The sequence below is a fragment of the Myotis myotis genome, unplaced genomic scaffold, assembly GCF_014108235.1.
Source record: "Myotis myotis isolate mMyoMyo1 unplaced genomic scaffold, mMyoMyo1.p scaffold_m19_p_10, whole genome shotgun sequence".
Taxonomy (NCBI): domain Eukaryota; kingdom Metazoa; phylum Chordata; class Mammalia; order Chiroptera; family Vespertilionidae; genus Myotis; species Myotis myotis.
Genome location: NW_023416314.1, coordinates 43,335,303 through 43,359,421, shown reverse-complemented (window position 1 = coordinate 43,359,421; position 24,119 = coordinate 43,335,303). Strand labels below are relative to the sequence as shown.

The 24,119-nt window shown below is 38.2% G+C and overlaps 3 protein-coding genes across 3 annotated transcripts; 1 reads left to right on the top strand and 2 right to left on the bottom strand.

Moving 5' to 3' along the window:
* Nucleotides 1–6,299: 6,299 nt before the first annotated feature.
* LOC118663198 (olfactory receptor 52E8-like) lies at nucleotides 6,300–7,241 on the top strand. Its single transcript, XM_036322650.1, has one exon. It carries the CDS (start codon nucleotides 6,300–6,302, stop codon nucleotides 7,239–7,241), a length of 942 nt encoding a protein of 313 aa, XP_036178543.1.
* A 7,000-nt stretch (nucleotides 7,242–14,241) lies between these two features.
* On the bottom strand, nucleotides 14,242–15,210 carry LOC118664437 (olfactory receptor 52E4-like). Its single transcript, XM_036324531.1, has one exon. The coding sequence runs from the start codon at nucleotides 15,208–15,210 to the stop codon at nucleotides 14,242–14,244; it is 969 nt and encodes a 322-aa protein (XP_036180424.1).
* A 7,337-nt stretch (nucleotides 15,211–22,547) lies between these two features.
* LOC118663192 (olfactory receptor 52N2) lies at nucleotides 22,548–23,513 on the bottom strand. The gene has a single exon (XM_036322639.1). It carries the CDS (start codon nucleotides 23,511–23,513, stop codon nucleotides 22,548–22,550), a length of 966 nt encoding a protein of 321 aa, XP_036178532.1.
* Nucleotides 23,514–24,119: the final 606 nt, after the last annotated feature.

Sequence of the window (24,119 nt, the reverse complement as noted above, 5' to 3'; positions counted from 1 at the left end):
AACTGATACAACTCAAATGTACATTAGTAGTAGAATTTGTAAAGCAAGTGTGATATATTTAAACAGAAAAATACTGTGCAGCAATTAGAACGTACAAATTATAAGTATAAACAACACATAAGCCAGATAGAAAAAGATTACATCTACTCGGAGGTTAAAAAAAGGAGTGGTAACACAAGAGCTGAATTGTCAAATCAGATTCACATAAGTGAATGCCAAGGATTTCTCCTTATTGTTTATCCTTAGAGTCATTGTTTTCTGTGGGCCATCCAGGGAAGAAAGAAAAAATGGTTTTAGATTTGCTTTGCTTCCTAGTCTACTGGGTGTACCAGTTAATAATGCAGATTTTGTAATCAGAGAAAACAATACAACAAAACAGCATACATATCAAATCGCATATATATGTGTAACTCCATCTATTGAAAAAAATCCGCATTAGTAACTGGTACACCTGATACTGATCACTACCGACAACAAATAATCAATTTGAATCATGCTTTGATTGTAAAGCGACCAGAATGGGTCAGAAGACACGGCAAAGTAATTTTGCTTCATAATAACACACCATCACACACTTCAAAACCAGTTAAAGACACTTTAAAAGATCTTGCCTGGGAAATATTAACCCACCTGCTGTATTCACCAGACCTTGCTCCTTCAGATTACCATTTGTTCCGATCGATGGCACACGCACTTTCTGAGCAGCACTTTAAAACATACAAAGAAGTGGAAAATTGGGTCTCTGAATGGTTTGCCTCAAAACAAGAAAAGTTGTATTTGGACGGTATCCACAAATTACCTGAAAGATGGGGGAAATGTGTAGCTAGCGATGGACATTACTTTGAATAAAGCACTTTTGATGTTTCTCTTGAAATTACCATGTTTTATTTGATTACAAAATCTGCATTATTAACTGGTACACTTGGTATGGTGTTAAAAGTCAGGTAGGAGTAACTGGGTGCTGATATGAAGTGGCTTCTGAATTACTAGCAATATTATGTTGTTTTTTAATCTGTTTGGTGTTGGTACTTAGTGAAAAAGTATTAACCTAAACTCAGCATCTTATGCATTTTCCTAGAAAGTCTGTTACACTTTAATAATAGTATATTAACATATATCTCAAAAGAAATGACAGAAATTTTAAAGGTAATACCTAAAACATTTAGAAGACCACATGAAAGAAAATCTTTGTTTAATGCTAAGAATTCTTAATTATAACTCCAAAAACACTGTTCTTTTTCCCCCCTACTAAATTAGAAATTAAACTAATACATTATTTAAATAATTATTTAAATAACAAAACCAAACCAAATCAAGGCACTGTTGTTAAAAGAAAAAAAAATGGTGAGTTGGACTTTCTTAAAGTGCACTATTCAGGGAAGAAAAAGACAAAACACAGACTGGGCGAGAATATTTGCAAAACACATATGTGGTAAAAGACTTGTATCCAGAATATATAACAAATTCTCAAACTCAATAATAAGAAAATTTTAAAAATGGGCAGACTATTTGAACAGGCATGTCACCAAAGGAAATTATGCAGATGGCAAATAAGCAGATAAGAAATTGCTCGGCATCAGTTGACTTCAGGGAAATGCAAACTACAAGCAATTAGAATGGTTTAGAAACAATGCCGAGAATGCCAATTTCTGGTGAGCATGTGGGCCCACTGAAACTCTATACATAGGAAATATCTGTGCCCTCTAGCCAACAACCACCAGGAACACTACATTTGTGGTAAAGGAAAAGCAGGGTTTGTTACTTGATACAATAGGTGACATCACATGCAGTGAGGAAATATTAGGGGACTCAGAGTGTTTGAGAAAGGATTTGAGGATGAATCTGGGCTTGTTTTGGGGATGTTTCTCAGAAGCAGGTGATATTTTTTAAAAAAAGGCTAATTTATATATTGGGTATCTTCATAATATCTATAATAATAAAAGCATAATATGCTAATTAGACCAGATGTCCTTCTGGACGTCCTTCCAGACAACCTTCCAGATGAAGCCAGGGCTGCGAGGGAAGCCCGGGTCCCAGGTGCCAGAGGGAAGCTGGTGCTGGCAGCTGGGGGAAGGAAGACCTACTCTTGCATGAATTTCGTGCATCGGGCCTCTAGTTTATATATAAAAAGTCAGAGGAATGGAGTGGAGACTAAAAGTATGTTTGGTAAAAATAACCAGTCACTTGCCGAAACTGGTTTGGCTCAGTGGATAGAGCGTCGGCCTGCGGACTGAAAGGTCCCAGGTTCGATTCTGGTCAAGGGCATGTACCTTGGTTGCGGGCACATCTCCGGTGGGGAGTGTGCAGGAGGCAGCTGATTGATGTCTCTCTCTCTCATTGATGTTTCTGACTCTCTATCTCTCTCCCTTCCTCTCTGTAAAAAATCAATAAAATATATTTTTAAAAAAAAATAACCAGTCACTCATATTTCCTGGGAGGACCGTTCTTGGGGTGGGGGCAGTATATATATTTCCTCTTTGCTCAGGCATGATTATGGAAAGGTCTTGTTTTCATTTCACTACATCATCATGAGCACAGAGTGACCTTGTCTGATGTTCATATTTTGTGAAATTGTATTTTTTCAGTGGGCATCACCATGGTCAGGGTGTTGGTGCCATGCCAGCTTTCATCTGACAGCTGTTAGAGCTGCCTTTTTTCCTGTATCAAAAAAAAAAGCAATTCATTTTCCTGTGATTCTATACTTATCCAGGCTACACACAACATCCAGTCTTTCTGTAATGTTCTCAGATAATATCTGTTTCTATCTTACTTTACAGTTTCTATTGTGCCACCTTTCAACTCCTTTCTAAAAGAAATTGAGCTAGAAAGTCTGGAAGATGGACTGGTTATCTCCATTTCTGTATCTCTATAGTTAGCACCATATAACTTAAAACTTAATTTTTGCATACTTATGTATCAGTGGTTAGTATTATCTATGCACCCAGAATATAAGCTTTGGAGTGGGGGAAAGATCTATAGATGCAAAACACATCTGAGCAATACTTAATCTTAAATAAACAAGTGCACACTTGCTAACCTGACTTCTAGATCAAGTAAATAACATTTTCTGGAAAAAAGTGACACAATCATTAGAGACTATAACAACCCTGGTGACAAGATGGAAAATTATAGGTTGGCTCAGACATTATCCTTATGGGACTGATGGCAAGAGAGAAACTGTGGATTGTTGGGAAATGAGAAATTCTTGCAAGTTGAGAACCTAAGGGGAGAGACTTGAAAGTCCCAAAGGATTCCTTTGCCCATGTGCTCTTTATATGCTCATAAACCTGTGGTGAGAACTTGCGAATTCATTGTCTTCCATGCTCTCATCCCATGCAGCCCAAGAAGAGCAGCTGCTCCTGCTCAGGGAGAGGACTTTCAATTCCAGTGTAAACTTTTCTCCTTGAACCACAGTGATGATGCTAAGACATGCTTGGAGCAGTGATTAGTCCGATTTGCAGAATTCTTTCAATATTGGTTATACCTGGTGAGATTTCAATAGCTTAGCTCCTATAGGCATTTGAACGTATAGTTTGGGAAGGTTTGGACTATTGATTTAATACTCTCATTCACTTTTGTATGATATAAATATTAATTTGAAGGTGATAAATCAAAATAATTGCATGTTCATTTCAAGTAATTCTACATATTTTAGTGTTTTATCATTTTTTTTTTCACAAGTATACCTACTTGTAATGATAAGGAAAAGGAAAAGGAAAAACTAAACGGTCAAACAAGTAAGTTGTTTTGTTGATTATTATTGAGTTTATCTCCTCTTTTTTTTTCTCTCCCTCTCTTCCTTCTGTGTTCCTACTTCTCTCCTCTCCTTTCCTCTCCCCCTTCCCTTTTTCCTTCCCCCTTCCCCATTCACTCCCCTAACCAATCCTTCCCTCCCATTTCTAATTTTCATTTTTAGCCTAATTCTACTGAACTTAATCATGCATGCTGCTGGTTATTTCAGATTATTTTTTTGTATTTCATATAAAAATAGCATTCTCAACATTTTTCCAAATCAATAATTTTGTTTCTATTTCATTGCCACTAATGGTGAAGAGCTTGAATAGTTTAACACCTTCAGATTCCAAATAGTACATAGCTTTTCAAAACCATAATGAATTTTTCCATCCTGGCTTATCAGAACATGTTTATATACATATTCTTTTTTATTTTAGTTTTCCATATTGGGAAGCAATTTTAGCACTAAATATATAAGCTGTAGGTAAAAACACACAGCAACTGAAAAATGGTGAGTTTTTAAAATGATATCATTTTTTCTTTCCTGGAAAAATTGCTATTGGAGGAAATTGCTACTTACTGACTCTTTCAGTCTATCTGCCTTTTACTATTCTACTAATACTAGGGTCTATCTTGGAAAAAGTAAGACAATTTTCTATCTCCTAGATCATGTAATTTATTTATTTAGCTATCCATCTTCTATCTATTTGGTATGGATTAGGAGGATGGATCTTATTTTAGTTGCCATATATCTGGTATATGGCAGCTGCTTCTGAACTAGGCCTGTTCAGTCATGAGGAACAATTCTAATCTGAGAGAAATACCCCTTTCCTCAGCACTGCAGGACATCTGAAGGAAGATATTTCTTGTTTTAGTGTGGTTCTGTAGTTCTTGAGCTTTTGTAGTGCATTCTAAGTAGGATGAAGGTCTAGATAGATTTTGCAGTAATTCTTTTCCTACTTTCTGTCTTAGTTTATGCTTCCCTACATGGAAGTCTCCTGAATTCATTACAAGTCTAAGGTTTTAGGTGTACAATTCTATTATACAACATCTGCATATTGCATATTGTGCCCACCATTCTTCTAACATGAGGACTTTTGATCAGGAGTTAAAATTAATAATTACCTACTTAGTCTTTTATTAGCAAACTAGAGGCCCAGTGCACAAAATATGTGCACGGGGGGGAGGGGAGTCCCTCAGCCTGGCCGGACATCCCTCTCTCGCAATCCAGGACCCCTGGTTCCCAACTGCTCACCTGCCTGCCTGCCTGATTGCCCCTAACTGCTCTCCTGCTTGCCTGATTGCCCCTAACCACCTCTACCTGCCTGCCTGATCACTCTTAACTGCTCCCCTGCTAGCCTGATCGCCCCTAACTGCCTCTTCCTCAGCCCCTGCACCCAGGACCCAGGCTTCCCTCCTCTGGCAGGTCGCAGGGACCTAGGACCCAGGCCTGCTTTGCCTGGGCTGGCTGCAGGCGCCTGGGACCACATGTGGCTTCACCCAGGCCGGCCACAGCTGCAGGCACCCAGGACCCTGGGCAGCTTGGCCTGGGTCAGTCTCAGGCACCCGGGACCCCAAGCAGCTTTGCCCGGGTCTGGGTTTGTTAGGAAGGACATCTGGAAGGTTGTCCAGAAGACATCTGGTCTAATTAGCATATTACTTTTTTATCAGTATAGATGTTTCAAGTGATAGCTGTTGTGCTAGAGAAATAATGACAAACAAAACCACTTCCTGCCCCCCTCTGTAATTTCACAAAGCTCTGGGAGCTTGGGCATTGAGTATGTACCCATACAAAGAGCTCTGTGGTAGAATAAGAGGGTCCTGAGAGAGAATATTAGCAGTGATATATTGATTTCAGTGAATATCTCTCTGAGAATGGATGTCTAAGGTGCAGACCTTGAGGATTAACAACAGGATGATGCTGGTTCCTCTTGTCTTTTCCTCACATCTGTTTTGGGGATCCTTTGAACAGGTACATTTCCATTTTTAGAGATTTTATCTTTCTTACTTGTCTTTCATAGGGTCATGTCTCTTGCATTCTTAAAATCTACTTTGATTTTCTAAAACATCAAATGCACAGTGTACTATGCAATGTCTCTACTTCCCTTGCTTCTAGGAAAAGGTCATGTCTTCCATTATTAAGATTGTTTCAACTTCTTCAATGGGCTATCTTTTATGAATTATAATTAAGATAAATTTAATATCCAAATTTATAATTAAATATTTTAAAAAGTTAGAACCTAATATAGAATCTTATATCAACTGAGTTGATATACATTCACACTAAAATTAATTTAGATCATCTTGCGCAATGTCCAAATATCCATTTTTTTAAAGGAATCTTCTCCTTCACTTATATATATGAATGAAAGTAAATAAGAGAAAGAGAAGTCTAAGAGAAAACAGGATCTCACTTCTGTGTTCCTAGATAAAATGTACCAATTACATCTTTTTTTGTTGTTCTTATTCACTATTAGCAGTATTGATGAAGCACTGGGAACCTTTATACAGAACAAAAGATTCCTTCAAATGAGTGGATGTGACCATCAGAAGCCCTTGCCAGTATGTCTCCAGCCAACACATCATGTGTTCACCCCTCATCCTTCCTGCTGCTGGGAATCCCAGGACTGGAAAACATGCAGCTCTGGCTTGGCTTCCCATTTGGTATAGTGTATCTCATAGCCCTCTTGGGGAATGTCATCATCCTCTTTGTGATCCACACTGAGCACAGCCTTCACCAGCCCATGTTCTACTTGTTGGCCATGCTGGCTCTCACTGACCTCGGCCTGTCCACTGACACCATTCCCAAAATGCTGAGCATCTTCTGGTTTGGCCTCAGTGAGATTGCCTTTGGGGGATGCTTAGCTCAAATGTTCTTCATACACCTGTTTACAGGCTTTGAAACATTCATGCTTGTAGCCATGGCTTTTGATCGCTATGTTGCCATATGCCACCCACTTCGTTACAACACAATTCTCACCGACAGAACTATTTGTATTATTGCTGTTGTAGGCATGTTGAAAAATTTTGTGTTTGTTTTTCCACTGGTATTTCTCCTTTTGAGGCTTTCATTCTGTGGGCATAATATTATACCCCATACCTACTGCGAGCACATGGGCATTGCCCGTCTGGCTTGTGTCAGCATAAAGGTCAATATCATATTTGGATTAATCCTTATCTCCATGATACTGCTGGATGTTATTTTGATTGCTATCTCATATGTGACGATACTACTTGCTGTCTTCAGACTTCCATCCTGGGAGGCCAGGCTCAGAGCTCTCAATACCTGTGGTTCCCATGTCTGTGTCATCTTAGCTTTCTTCACTCCAGCCTTTTTCTCCTTTATGACTCACCGATTTGGCCACAATATTCCACGTTACATCCACATCCTCCTGGCTAATTTTTATGTGATAATTCCTCCTGCTCTCAACCCTATTATTTATGGCGTAAGAACCAAGCAGATTCGAGATCGGGTGGCAACAATCTTCCTTTTTAATGATGTTTGACTCTGAGCACTTGATTTGGAAATACTCCTCAAATCTTTATCCTTTCCATCCTTAAAAAGGGGAAGTGTCCTTAAGCTATTATGGAGTAAATGCTTTACAGAATATGATGTGAAATACAATGTTCCCTCAGTTACGGACAACGTCAAACTGGAGATAAATTTACATAGCAAATATTTGTTCCTAGACTAAATATAAATTTTATTTTTAAATAAATAGATACCATTTATTTCTGTAATGGATATTAAAATCAGGGTTTGAAGGTAAAGACTTATTGAAACTCATGTACAATACTAGTGAACAGTCTCTTTATTTAGAATTCATCGATTATGATAGAGGAGTGCTATGTTGTCAAGAACTATCACAATTGTAATGGGACTGACTAGACAATGCTGGGTGTGTGTTCTAGGAGCACTAGTCAAAGAAGTTAAGCACAGATCTTTCTTCTTCCATGGCAAAGTTGGGTCTTTTAATCATGTAACCAGATGGAAGAAATAATCAGTAAGCCATCGTAGGCATTTTGTACTTCATTTTTATAAATTTTAAAATAGCAACTGCATCAATTACATAGAGTCAAATATCTGAAAGGACCCATGAGACTTCACAGGGTATACTCATTTTAGGCTTTAAGGTCAAGGTAAAGCACAGCAGGAGAAAGAAACAGATACAGCAGGTAAACACAACTTCTGAGACCCTTTCTCAGTTGCACAGGATGAGCTTTATCGTTAATGTGAACCACCCTAAATTGTGCAAGCCAAGGCACAGTTTACTCGGGGTCTTTTAAACCTTACTGGTGGCATAGTCAAAACCATGGGTGGGCCTCATTCAACCAGTTGAGTGCCTGAATAGGACAAAATACTGAACTTCCCCAAGAAAGAGACAATTCTGCCAGCTGTTGAGTATATGTCTTTCAATTATGCTGTCTGAAAATGGGTAAATAACCACAGGATGGTCTCTGGGGACACATTAGCTCCCTGTGAGATGGACCTGCCCTAAAACTCCATTGATCAGCTGACCTTCAAAAGTCCCTATTCTTCATGTACAGACTTCATAAATAAATAAATAAATAAATAAATAAATAAATAAATAAATAGATAAATAAATGTGTATATATATACACATACACATACTAGAGGCCTGGTGCACAGGTTTGTGCACCAGTGGGGTCCCTTGGCCTGGCCTGCAGGGATCAGGCTGAAACCAGCTCTCTGACATCCCCTGAGGGGTCCTGGATTGTGAGAGGGCATAGGCCAGGCCGAGGCACCCCACTGGTGTATGATTGGGCCCCGGGGGGGCGGGCCATGGGAAGGCTCCAGGGTGTGTCCAGCCCATTTCACCCAGTCCTGATTGGCCAGACCCCAGCAGCAAGCTAACCTATTGGTTGGAGCATCTGCCCCCCCCGGTGGTCAGTGCGCATCATAACAAACAGTTGGACACAGCATATTAGGCTTTTATTATATAGGATTTCCCAGAACACACTATTGAGAAAATAAAAAATGACAGAAAATGAAAGCTCTGGACTGAGAGAAGTTACATGCAACACATAGGTCAGATAATGAATTTTTATGCAGAATATGAAAAACTTTTACAAGTCAATCTTAAAAAGACAAAACCCTATTAAAAATAAGGTTAAATTTTAATACATATTTCACAAACAGTATAAAATCGTCACTAAGCACACAGTCACATGACAAGATGCTTACCATTATTGGTCATTAGGAAATGTAAATTGAAACCACAGTAGATAGCAATACAATTAAAATGGCTAAAATTAAAAAGACTGGCACTATCAAATATAAGCAAGGATATGGAGCAATCAAAACTCTCATTCATTGCTAGTTAGATGCAAAATGGAAAAGATTTGGAGGACAGTTTTGTAGTTTTAAAAATATTGTTTAACATACATCTATCAAATGATCCAACTAAAGTACTCCTTGGTATGTACCCAAAAGAACACAATTGTTCACACAAATACTTGTACCTGGATGTTCATAGCAGCTTTATTTGTAATAGTTTCATCTTTCTCTGACTGCCTTATTTTACTTAGCATAATGCTCTCCAGCTCCATCCATGCTGTTGCAAATGGTAGGAGTTCCTTCCTTTTTACAGTAACGTAGTATTCCATAGATGTATCACAGTTTTTAAATCCAATCATATGCTAAATATGATTCTTAAAATATTCTATATATGCATGTTGAATATCCTACATAATAAAAGGGTAATATGCAAATAGACCAAATGGCAGAACAACCGAACAACTATTAAAATATGATATGCTAAGGCTGCTCAACCGCTCACTATGACGTGCACTGACCACCAGGGGGCAGATGCTTCGACTGGTAGGTTAGCTTACTTCTGGGGTCCAGCCATAGGGACTGAGCGAGATGGGCTGGACATGCGCGGAGCCCTCTCTGGGTCCCTCCCTGGCCCGATCTTGCACTGGTGGAGTCCCTCAGCCTGGCCTGCATTCTCTCGCAGTCTGGGACCCCTCAGGGGATGTTGGAGAGCCGGTTTCAGCCCGATCCTGCAGGCCACTCCCCTTGAGAGGGTGCCAGATGCAGGTCTCATTGCTGGTGAGCGCTGCTGTGGCCACCCAAGCCTCTCCCGATTGGGACTGATTGAACATGAGCATGCAGCAGGCACAGTGGGGCCAGGATGAGCAGGAGCAGCAGGTAGTAACTGCAGGCAGCGTTGGACTGTGGATTTCGGCCCGATCCCTGCAGGCCACCCAGAATGGCCCCACCCATGCACAAATTTGTGCACTGGGCCTCTAGTTGTAATATAATAAAATATCTAACTATAAATTTAAGCAGTGAATGTTCCTAGGGTGTTTATATTTAATGGGTGGATATGTACCTTTGTAGGTATTTGGAGAGCTCTGCTATAATACTCTATTCCAGGTCATTAATATAATATTTTCATCCTTACTTGTTGTTTCTGGAGACGAGGCTTTGACCAAGCACATTTAGTTACTGTAGAATTATATAAAACAAAAGAAAAAAAAAATAAAACAATCCAAAAGAAATAAAAATATATTTTTTTCCTACTCAAATGAAGGAAACAGAAACAATTATTAATATTCTCAAATGCTTATTATATTTTAATTCATTTTTAATTATAGTTGTCATATGATGCTATATTAGTTTCAGGTGTGCACCATAGTGATTCAATATTTATATCACTTACAAAGTGATCACCACACTAAGTCTAGTAACCATCTGTCACCGTACATAGTCATTACTATGTGATTGGCTATATTCCCTATGCTGTACATTATAACCACATGACTTATTTCATTAATGGAAGCTTGTACTTCTTAATCCTCTTCCTCTTTTCCAGTCATCCCCCTACTCTACTTCCCTCTGGCAACTATCAGTTTGTTTTCTGTATTTATGAGTCTCTCTCTGTCTCTCTCTCTCTCTGTCTCTCTCTCTCTCTTTTACATTCCACAAATAAGTGAACTCATATATTTGTCTTTTTCTGTTTGACTTATGTTACTTAATGCAATACCATCAAGGTCCATTCATGTTATCACAAATGGCAAGATTTCATTCTTTTTAAAAAATATATATTTCAGAGAGAAAGGGAGATTTCAGCAAGGAAAGGAGAGGGAGAAAGAGACAGAAACATCAATGATAAGAGAAAATTATTGATCAGCTGCCCCTGCCCCCTGCACCACCCCTACTGGGGATCGAGCCCACAACCCAGGCTTGTGCCCTGACCAGGTATTAGACCATGACTTCGTGGTTCATAGGTCGACGTTCAACCACTGAGCACACCAAGTGGACAAAATTTCATCCTTTTTTATGACATAAAAAAGAATGCCACGTCTTTCTTATCTGGTTGCTTTAACATTTTGGTTATTGTAAACAATGCTGCAATGAACATACAGGTGCATATATCATTTTGAATTGGTATTTTTGTTTTCTTTGTATAAATACCCAGAAGTGAAATTGCTAGGTAGCAATGTTGCCATATGTTTATTTTTTGAGGAATCTTCAAACTACTTTTCTTAGTGGCTGCACTAGTTAACAATCATACCAACAGTGCATTATGGTTCCCTTTTCTCCACATCTTCATCAACATTTGTTATTTGTTGTCTTTTTTATAATAACCATCCTAACAGATGTGATGTGATATCTCATTGTGGTTTTGATTTGCATTTCATTGATGATTAGTGACGTTGAGCAGATAGTCTGTTGGCCATCTGTATGTCTTCTTTAGAGAAATGGCTACTCAGGTCTACTGTCCTTTTTTGTTGTTGTTGTTGTTAATGCTTACCAGAGGATATTTTCTCAATTGATTGTTTTTTGTAGAGAAAGTGGAAGGGAGAGGAAGAGGGTGAGACACACACACACACACATACACACATTGATGTGAGAGAGACACATCAATCAGTTGTCTCCTGCACATACCCCAACTGTGCTCAGGATCGAACCTGCAATCCAGGTATGTGCCCTTGACCTGGAATCAATCCCAAGATCCTTAGGTGTGCTGGCCAACCCTCTAACTACTGAATCACAATAGGTAGGGCCCTCTGCCCATTTTTTAAATTGGATTTTTTTTTACTGCTGTATTTTTTAACTATATATTTTTATTTTAGTTTTTCCATCACCATTTATCTCCTCTATACCCTCCCCCATCTCCACCCATACCCCTCTCCCCTCTACCTCTGGGAATCACACACTGTTTTCCATGTCCATGGGTTCTTTCTCTTTTGTTTTTCTTTTTTGCTCAATATTTTCACACATATCTCTCCAGAGCTGTGAGCCTGCTCTCTATCTATGAGTCTGTCTCTATTTTGTTTGTTAGTTCAATACATTCCACATATGAGTGAAATCATATGGTAGAGACCCTAGCAGCTATGGGACATCTTTTCCTGATTTGGTGACTATTGAGATTCATGGTTATGTTCAGCCCTTCAGACAGGTCTCATTCCACTTTTAATGAGCTTGACCATGGCTTTAGTCTACTATTGCCTCCAATTAATTATTCTTGACATAACTACTTAAAGTCTCACCCATTCAGATTTATGATGGGGTAACCTATATTTCTAGCTCAGGTCCTAAAAAATTAAGGTGGAGTTCAAGAGTCCAATCTATTTCCTGTATCTATTTTGAGCTCAGTTTTTTTTAAGATTCTACATATAAATAAAATCATACAGTACTTGTATTTCTCTGTCTAACTTACTTTACTTAGCATAGTTCCCTTAAGGTCCATCAGTGTTGTGGCAAATGGCAGAATTTCCTTTTTTATGGCTGAGTAATATTCTATTGTATATATATCATATTTTACGTACCCATTCATCCACCAGTGGACACTTAGGTTGCTTCATTATCTTGTTAATTGTAAATAATGCTGCAACAAACACGGGGGTGCATATATCTTTTCAAGTTAGTATTTTTATTTCCTTTGGAGAAATATCCAGAAGTGGAATTGCTGGATCATATGGTAACTTCAGTTTTAGCTTTTTGAAGAACATTAATACTGTTTTCCATAATGGCTGCACCAATTTGCATCCCTACCTGCAGTGCAGAAGTATCCTCTTTTCTCCACATCCTCACTCACCCTTATTATTTTTGATAATAGCCATTCTAACAAAAACAAAGTGATTTCATATGGGGTTTTGATTTATATTTCCCTGATGATTAGTGGTGTTGAGCACCTTTTGATGTGTGTGTTGGCCAGCTGTTTATCTTCTTTGGAAGATAATATTTTTAAGTAAAAATTCAATTATTAAGCACTTACACTGTGAGTAGCATACCATTAGGTAGACATTAACCAAATGCATATCATTGGTCAAAAACTATAAAACATGGGTAAGATACTAAGGCTAATCTGATAAGCCACAAAGAAGTGCAAGTTGAAAGGGCTCAACATTACAAGGCACTTAATAATTAATGAATTCATGAATGAATAAACTGTATGAATCTAAAAATAATTACTATCTCTAGCATTAGATTTGACCTTTGAAAACATAATTGACATGTATAGGATTTCGCCCATTTAGGAATGTTCATTCTTGAGCAACCTATCTTCCCTGCCATATTGATGCTTCTATGAAGTTCTTTATCTCTCACTCTCTCCCCCTTTCTCTTTCTCTCAATAGAGATGGAGATAGATTGATTAAAATATAAATATATTTACATTTATATTTTTTTGCAGTATTGCATATATACACATCTACAGACAGACCAGTTCACTTTGAACAATAAATTACTTAATGGGAGATTTGCATCTACATGATAACTCTGGGAAAATTCCACACAATCTCTCCAAATGCTTCTTCTTATAAGACCCTTAATATGACATATACATTTCTATATTTATATGACATCAGATTCTGGTACATAATAAAGTATCAATAAGATTGTGGATAAAAATAATTAAGCAAATAAGGAAGGAATGAATGCATCTGTTACAAGTATTAAAAACCTGTAGTCCTTGCCGAAACCGGTTTGGCTCAGTGGATAGAGCGTCGGCCTGCGGACTGAGGGGTCCCAGGTTCGATTCCGGTCAAGGGCATGTACCTGGGTTGCGGGCACATCCCCAGTAGGAGATGTGCAGGAGGCAGCTGATCGATGTTTCTCTCTCATCGATGTTTCTAACTCTCTATCTCTCTCCCTTCCTCTCTGTAAAAAATCAATAAAATATATTAAAAAAACAAAACAAAACAAAACAAACAAACAAACAAAAAAAACCTGTAGTCCTTGATGCAGGCAAGTGCATAAATTTGGCAATGTGGCCAGCACAATTGACTTCCTGCAAATAAAAAGAAGCATTTTATTCCACACAATCCTTTTATAAGACCTAATCCTAGTAAAATCTTGTAACTAAATTATCCAAAACTCGTAGGTATTCCATAAATTTTCACGATTGCTTCGACAGTAATCATATTATATATTCTAGTTGGGATGTCTAGAGAAATATTAAGGTCAAAGTCTTTTTTTTTTTTTTTTTTTGCAAGAGTCTGTAATTGAGAAACACATTGCTTTTCCCTATTTTAAAATGAGTATCTATGAGAAAGTTTATGTTGGCCTTTTTTCAAAAAGAAGCTTGAAACCCGCTCCCAAATCTGCTTAGTTCTCACTCCATAGATGACAGGATTTAAGGCTGGGGGAACAACAACATATAAATTGGCCAGGAGGATGTGAATGTATGTGGGAACATTCCTGCCAAACCGATGGGTCATGTAGGAGAAGAAAGCTGGAGTGAAGAAGGCTAGGATAACACAGACATGGGAGCCACAAGTATTAAGAGCTTTGAGCCTGGCATCCCGAGAGGGAAGGCGAAAGACAGCTCGGAGTATTCTCACATAGGAGATGACAATCAGAACCACATCAACAAACACCATTGATATGAGAATTAATCCAAATATCATGTTTACCTTTATATTGGCACAGGCCAGCCGAGCGATCCCCATGTGCTCACAGTATGTGTGGGGGATTCTACGGTGTCCACAGAAGGGAAGCCTCAAGATGAGAAACACCAGAGGGATAACCAAAATGAAATCGACACCAAACATCACAACAAGGATGAGGCCAATAGTTCGGTTGGTGAGAATCAGGCTGTACCGCAGAGGGTTGCAGATGGCAACATAGCGATCAAAGGCCATGGCAACCAACACGACAGTCTCCATAGCAGTGAACATATGAATGAAGAACATCTGGGTGACACAACCCCCAAAGCTAATCTCATTTAAAACAAACCAGAATATGCCCAACATCTTTGGGACAGTAGATGTGGACAGGCCCAGATCAACAGAGGCTAAAGTAGCCAGGAAATAAAACATGGGCTGATGAAGACTGTGCTCATTCTTGATCACAAACAGGATAGTGATATTCCCCAAAAGGGCAATCAGATATACAGAACAAAAAGGAAACCCGATCCAAAAGTGCATCTCTTCGAGGCCTGGAACTCCCAGCAGGAAGAAAGAGGAGGGGTGGAAGTTGGTGTCATTGGAGGGGGACATTCCCTCTCTGTTTTTTCTTTGAAATCAAATTGAAAAACAAACACATTATCAAAACATTTAAAGTCAAATCACATGAAATAAAACAATACAATTAATTTGAAGCACCAATGAGCAGGACATTGTGAAGATTATATACCATCCTTGAAAGTATGGATGCATTTAGATATGAAAAAATACTAACAATTCTGCTAAATATAGCAAAGAAATCAGACAAAATCTCTCACTTTATAATATTAAATATTATTAAAAATATGTATGTAAATGTGTAATAGATAGATAGATAGATAAATATAGATGTAGGAGATGTAAGTGCCTTAAAGGAAAACAACGATGACAATTGGGTAATGATGAAACTGGTGTCATTTTAAATTTATCATGGGGAAGTCCTAACAAAGTGACACCTAAGCAGATATAAAAGTGCAGTATGGGGATGATTTAACGTAAAATTAATAATAAACATTAAGTATCTTTAAGACATGGGATGACATTTCAATTTGAATTCCAGAAGGAATATTCTTTTAGCCCTTTAATAAGCTGTGAAACAAGGGCTTTAGGAAAGTCAATAACTTTCTGGGGAAACAGGAAACAGGTTTGTGAGGAGGAATAAAGAAAAAAATCAAACTCTGCCTCTTCTTTTTCCTTATTTTTTTCTTCTGTGATACATGGATGGTGTGGTAAGTCAGAGTTAGGGGTACTTTTGCTTGAAAGGTTCCCTTAGCTAAGTGAGACTCAGGTAAGACAAAGGAAGAACTTACTTCCAAGGGCTTTCTTAAGTTTTCTATTGAAATTTCTACAGAAATTTACAAATTCTGGATTAAAAGAAAATGTACGTTAAAAAAGATGAACCAAAGAATTTATATGCATATATGCATAACCCATGGACACAGACTATAGTGTGATGAATGCCTGGGGAGGGGGCCAGAGTGTGATGGAGGGGGGTTCAAGGCGGGGGGGTCAGGGATGGGACAACTGTAATACTTTCAACAATAAAGATACATTATAAACACACACACACATTCTGTTTGACCTACACTTTAAAAAAACTGAAATTAAGAAGAAATAAAGTAGGACACTGTACCCTACCAAGAATATTAAAACAACACCTACCTTATAGGCCTATGTTCCACAGCTTCAGTTTCAGAGGCTTCTAGTTTGTCACTTATTTCTCAAACCTCATTTTTGGTGCCTCACTCCCAGAGCTCAGCCTTGAGTAGCATCACCTGTCTTAGCCATGACCAGGATCCTTTTAGGATCAGATTATAGCATTATCTCTCCTGACTTTATTTGTCATACCTACAAAGGAACATCAATGTTTATGCTGTAATAGGCTTCCAACTCCCAGCCCATCTCCCACAGGACCATTAATCCTTAGGGTCTGGAAGCTTCCTCTTCCTGAAAGAAATAGTTTATTCTCCTGTGACTATATTTCTGAACCATGGGATCTATGGCTACCACCTTCCATTATTAGTCTCCACTTGGACTAACCCCACAGACTCCACCCCTGAGTTTCACCTTTGGCTTAGCAGCATTAAACTCTTAAAAGATGTTGGCTTTCATTTACAATAACAGAAGCACGATAATATAATTGGAAATGTATAATATATACTGGAGAAACAATAAGTATAAAAATAATGCTAATGCCATGGCATGTAAAAATGGTCTGGAATAGCAGTGAGCAGATAGGCTCTAAGGCAGCGGTTCTCAACCTGTGGGACGCGACCCCTTTGGGGGTTGAACAACCCTTTCACAGGGGTTGCCTAAGACCATCAGAAAAGACATATATAATTACATATTGTTTTTGTGATTAATCACTATGCTTTAATTATGTTCAATTTGTAACAATGAATTTGGGGGTCACCACAACATGAGGAACTGTATTAAAGGGTTGAGGCATTAGGAAGGTTGAGAACCACTGCTTTAAGGCCTCCTGAAATATTCCTACTCAGGGTTAAGTAAGGGGAAATGGCCAGACAATGCACAATGTCAAATCTTCTAGAATTGTGCTGATTAGTGGAATTTCATGGAGATTGGAGCAGTAGCAGGTTTTTAGATCATTACAAATTACGGTTGGACCATACACAGAGATCCAGAATCCTTTTTCCTGGGACCCAACACCATTGTGATTGGAAGCATCAGCTCTATTTAGCCATGTCAGAATTCAGAGCTCAGACATTCCTTCTCATGCTCTCAAAGTTCAATGTCCTTTTTGTTTAGACCAACATATAATAGTCCCGAGGGTCGAGACTGCCCCATGGATGAACAGGTTTACCAAAGTAGGACAACAAAATAACTGGAGGCTAGAAATCCTCCAATATATAAGTGTATAAAAGTTAAATAAATGCAGCATGAAAATCTGAGAAGCCAGTGAGAAATGGGAGAATAAGACAAGGGGAATAAATAGCAGAGAAATAAATAATTTACTGCCCTATGTGACATGGTCAACCATTAACATGATCCACTTTCTCAATATTCTTCCATCATTTAATTTATTACTCATTTGTATCCAGTTTTCATGGCATTCTTCTATAGGAGACCAGCTGCTTCTCTGAGTAACCAACCTGCAGGAAATCTGAAAGATTAACCCTTACTTATCAGTTGGACCACTTATTCCCAAGAAATGGTCTCTACTTGTCATACTCAGTTCCATCAGAAACCCAGTTTATTGAAATATAGAAGGCTGAGATGTGACAATTTTGAAGATGATACTGGTCAATGGTGAATAATGTACTCATAAACACTGCCAAAGAATGACTTTATTCAGGGTGTTTGTATCACTAGGCAAATGGTTCATTTAATTATTCAGGGAAGCAGGCAGTTTTTGTGTCAGTCTTTGTGTCAATGTTCTCTTACCCCCAGACCCATGGGAGATATGAGGCATGAAATGAAAACTACAAAAAGTTTGGATATCCTAGTGGTAATTATTTTCCTTTACAGTGCTTGAATTGGTATGCAGAGTTGTTACTACAGTTGGAAGTCAGTAACTTTGATTCAAGTCATCAGATAACTCTCCCAGGGAGACCTTTGGCATGGGATTCACCCAGGATTACGTCTGTGGAATAACTACTTGACAATTCTAACCTCAAAGGGATAGAGTACAATTTTGTAATATTCATTGTCCTCATCTTCCAGATGGTTCACAGTCTCCCTTAACATCCTCTGTATGCTATGAACTAAGTGATTGGTGCATGAGCAGAAAACCCTTTAACAATCATGGGAAGAGCCCCTGCATCCCAGTGTTTTCATCATAAAACAGAGTTGGGAATACAGTAAATCTCATTATATTTGTCCTCTTAACCAGGGAAGCTCAGCTGTAAGTTCAGTGAATTCACTTGGTTTCCTTTGCAATCATTAACTTCCTGATGGGGCGGGGAAGAAGATGGAAGATCACAATCAAGTGGTCACATGTACCAGACACTGTAAGCCTCTCTCCTAGTTCCCATTTAATGAGGTTGAATATCATTGTGGTGATAGTGTGCTAATATAACCGAACAATCAATGGGTCCATGCTGCCTGTCACTACTTGAGCCAATTAAGCAGAGACAGGGTTGAATCACATATGAGCGTTTATTCGAATACTCCTGGCAGTATGGGAGAGCAGAAGGTCATCCACAAAAATCTTCTCTGCAACAGCTGCTTATATCGGGTAGAAGGACAAAGATTACATGGGGCAGTAGGCAAAAAGTTATGCCAAACGGGCAGTTTATAGGTAATTCAGGTTGGAGATTTGCAAAGGCCTGCAGGTGTGCAAAGGCTGGGGGCTTCAAAGCACTGGCAGCTCTGGCTTCTGCAACAAGGCTGTTAATCTTTCCATGATAATAGGCAGCTCCTTGATGGGGACAATGGGCTGCAATTCCAGGTGAGCTCCTAGGTCCTGTACCACAACCAGCCAGGTTAGAATGTGCCTTCTTTAACCAGAACAAAACAATCACGGTTAACAGAGCATGATTAATATTTCTTACCATTATTGTTGGTCCCCAATATTCTATTTCTGCCACTATCAATAAGAGTGAGACTCTCAGTTTGAGGATAAGAGTCAGGGAATTCACTTGTTTAACTTTGGTATGACATAGAGAAGGGATTTCAACCAGTGTGCCACAAGAATTTTTAAAACATACAATACCTGGCTATTTAGTCAGGTTCACTGACCTTTTTTTCCCTTAGATTGTCAAATAAAAAATTGACCACAGCCAACACAACAATAGCCACCCTATGTAAATGAATCAATATTATACTTATTTTTGTCAGATTGGCAAAAATAGAATATATTTTTGGTGTGCTGCAGAATTTTAGTAATTAGTTTATGTGTGCCATGAAATGAAAAAGGCTACATGAATGTTGACAATTTACTGAGCTTTGTGCACTGTTTTGCAAATGCGTTATATTTCATTTATTCAAAAAGTAAAGATTAAAATGAAAGAAACAATATAGAAGAAAATATGGTAGAATATTTTTATTCTAATCATCTCAGATGAGCAAAAACCATTATAAATCTGAGATGAAACTTAGTAGTCATTAAAGAAAATATTAATACATTTGACTCTTTAAAAAATTCCTTATGACAAAAAATAGCCATAAACAACATCAAGAGAGATAAGAGGGCATGGAAGGATGTGACTCATATCATGCGCAAAGGAATAAACAGCTAAATAAGTAAAGAGACCTACCAAATCATTGTTAGATGCCTAATAAAACACCAGTCAAGGTTATAAATATGTAGTGTGCATAAAACTAAATAAATTATAAGCATATAGAAGTCTGGTTAATTTAATTCAAAATTGGATAACATGTAAATAACAGTTATATTGTTCTACATCTCCCAATGGAAAAAATATTTGAAACTTATTAAAACATTATTTAATGGGTGTTGGGGAAAAGTTCATCTTCTACTTTACAAATTTGGGGTAAAAATTAGTAATACCGCCTCTCTAAATAAAGGAACAATGCGCTGTGATCTAGCAATTCCTTCTAGAAATAATTTTGAAGCTTCCAAATGGACAAAATGAGCTTAGTAAAGTTTATGCACCCCAATATTTCTCAGACACACTTCAAACATAAAAGAAAAAAAATGATTATACAAAGATAAAAGACATTCTATACAGAGATAAAAGATATCACAATATATTTATCTATATGGGATAAAGGACTATCACAATATATTGTTCAATAAAAAAGAGTATTGAGTATGCTATCATTTGGATTTTAAAAGCCTATCATTGTGGAAGAATCTGGAAGAACATACAAGACTTGATGATGGTGGTTGCCGCCAGAGAGGAATAGTGGGTTGTGGTAAATTTTATTTTATTTACTACACAGAATTTGATAATTTTAAATATTAAATTTTGTACATATGTGACCAACATATATATATATGAAGCTGAAGGAAACCAGGATATGTTACTATGAAATATGCTTCTTTGACTTAAAAATTATTTTGTGCTGAAGACAACAAAGAAGCAATAAGTACAAAATATTAAAGAAAGTGATATGTGTGTGTGTGTGTATGTATGTATCTATGAAGCAGTAAGTAAAAAAATAGAAAAAGCACTCCCTCTTTTTGCCTAGAGGCAGGAAATAACTTCTTTCATGGGAGACAAACTCTTGCTAGCCCAGAAAAGGCACCAAAGGAATCTGCTAACAAAACCTTATTAAACTGTTAGCTTCCTAGTTACTTCTTCACCATTTACTTCCCCAGTCCAAAGGTTTGTCAAGTGCTTTCCGGATTGTTTTGTGTTTGTTTGCTTGTTTGTTTTACAAATGTATTGTTTCTTTGTCTAACAAGTGTAAAAGCTTTCTTCTCTAGTCACTTCTTCAGGTCTTCATTTTCTTGTAAAGACTCCTGTGTACACGTAAAAATTCAATACAATTTGTGTGTTTTTCTCCTGTTAATCTGTTTTTGTCAGTTTAACTCTCAGATCCAGCCAGGGACTATAAAAGCACAGAGAAAAACTTTTTCTTCCCTTAAAAAACAAAACAGTTGACCATTATCTAAAGCTAAAATTATAAGTTGGAAGTATACTGATTGGCATGAAAAATGTTGTTGGTATGTTAACCAATAAATATCTGAGGCTGTTCTAAAAGTTTATTTTGGGGTCAAATCCAAGAGATGCAGACTCAGGTAGTAACCCAAAGTGTGCTCTAGAGAGAACAAGGAAAGGTGGGGGGATGAAAACTACAAGGAAGGAAGTGAAGTTCATATGCGTCCATGTTGCTCCAGCATATTTATGGCCCCAGTATGTTTCAGGGTTGTCCTTGAGCTGAGTTTAACAACAAGTTTAGCCACTTAATAGCAGCTCTGAAAACTGAGGCATAAGATGTGCACATGCCTCACTTCCTTAGCAGCCTCCTGAGTCTATTTTAAGTGTCTCTCTTAGCAATGCTTCTCTCTCTCTCTTTCCCCTCCCTTTACACTGCATCTTTTTTTAAAAAAATTATCTCTCATTTTTCTTTCATTTATGCATCTTTTTGTGTATCCCTGGCCAAAGTCTAGATTCTGAGCTATCTGAGGCCAAGGATTGTATCCTATTTAACTCTTTCTCTCTCTCTCCCTCCCTCTCTCTCTCTCTCTCTCTCTCTCTCTCTCATTAAACCCTAGGCATGACCAATAATATCACCTACATAAATATATATATCAGAAAATGAATGAAGAATTGGATACATTGGATTACATACTAATAATTTAATCAATGATTTTGGCTGCTTGACTAGTAAAATTACAATTATATTTTTTAGGTGTAAAAGCATGGAGGTCCCAACCTGATGAAATGGGGAAAACAGAACTCTTAGACATGTCTTAAATGGAATGCAGAGTATTTAAAAACAAACAAACATTTAGCCAATAATTAAAATTGGAAGATTTCACAAAACATCTAGGTCTAGCTTGTCTTAAAAATATTGAAAAATTTTGCAACAGTGGGCCTATGGTATCCCATGGCAACCATGTGCTTGAATGCTTGAATGGAATAGAATTTGTCCTTTGTGTAGAGGACATGCTTGCTCCACATCACCACAACTTCCTTTTCTTATAGGCAATGCATACACTACCACCAGGCCTGCAACCCTCATTTTGTTTCCTGTCTGTTCTCACTAGACATATGAGTCTATACATCCCTATGTAAAACATAAAATTTATGAGGAATAGATATGTTATCTCTTTCTTCTGCATTCTCTTCTTTGGCAGATTTTTACACAAAAGAAACATTTCATAATATATACTCACAAATGCTTCAGAGACTCTATACATGAGGACTCATGCTTTTAATACCATTTTTTCTCACATCTTTTACAAATTTCTCCTCTATTTTATCCCCAATACCCCAGCAATATGTCTGCTTTATGATTTAGTTGTCTTGGGTAAAGACAACCTTGTCTCCAAGTAAAAATTTGATGACACCCTCCCGAATCTGTTTGGTTTTGACTCCATAAACAATTGGGTTCATTGTCGGGGGCAGTAGCAGATAAAGGTTGGCCACAATGATGTGTATGTGGTGGGGGATAGTGTGTCCCCCAAAACGGTGAGTGAAGAAAGTGAAAAAAGCTGGGACATAGGTGATCACAATGGCACAGATATGGGATGTACAGGTGCTGAAGGCCTTGTAACGAGCATCTGCAGATGACAGGCTCACGACAGCTCGCAGTATCATAGTGTAAGACAGGGAAATACAGCAGATGTCAAACACACCGATAAGGAGAGCAACCATCAGACCATAAATAGCATTGACCTTGAAATTGCCACAGGACACTTTGGCCACAGACATGTGGTCACAGTAGGTATGGGGAATGAAGTTGCCCCGGCAATAGGGCAGGCGTTTGGTGAGGAATGTGAATGGGATGACGAGCATCACCCCCCTCAGGAAGGTGGCAAGACCGGCCTTGGCAATGACAGGGTTGGTGAGGATGGTGGAATAGCGTAAAGGGCAGCAGATGGCCACATAACGGTCCAGAGCCATGAGCATAAGCACCCCAGACTCCATCCCCGTCAGCATGTGCACAAAAAACATCTGAGCCAAGCAGGCATTAAAGTCAATCTCCTTGAGGTTGAACCAGAATATGCACAGCATATTGGGGACAGTGGTGGTGCACAGAGTGACATCTGTGAAGGAGAGCAGGGCCAGGAAGTAGTACATGGGCCGGTGCAGGGCCTCCTCATGGCTGATGAGGTAGATGAGCCCACAGTTCCCCAAGACAGCAATGATGTACATGAAGCAGAATGGCAGGGAGATCCAGATGTGTGCAGCTTCCAGCCCAGGAACACCATTCAAGATAAAGAATTTGGGAGTCAGGCTGGAGCTGTTGGCTCCCCACATAATGGCTGACAGGAGGTGGGCATTTTACTTCCTTTAAAAGTGGAAGTTTGCTGGACAAAGAAGTGATTCAAAAGTGAGTAGAGGACTTGGAAACTAAATGCAAAACAAACGAACAACCACAGAAAATCCCACTAATAACATTTTGAATGTGAAGTGATCAAGTTGCCCTGGAGTCACATTGTCAAACTGTACATTCCATCTTGTTACCTAGTATGTGATACTGACATTTTTTTAGCCATTTTGTGGCTCAGTTTTCTCAATCTAAAATGGGGTTAATAATTGTGCCAAACTTAGAAAATTTTTAGATTATTCAATAAAGCCAGTTATGTAATGTGCTAAAATTGTGCAGAGTATATGATGAATACTCAATAAACATTAACTGTAATACTACTGCTATTACTACTACTATTATTATTTTCTACCACAGTATAAAGCATCCCATGTGATCAAACTTACCTTTATTAATATATCAAGAAAAATCAAATGAAGTTGCTCAACCCTGCTGTAACTCCAGTGCCATTGTGTACTTTATGGTGGGAAAGGTAGTATGAGATTTTGAAAATTGCAGTTACATGGGGTGATTGAGAAGTGAACTTTAGAAAGCAA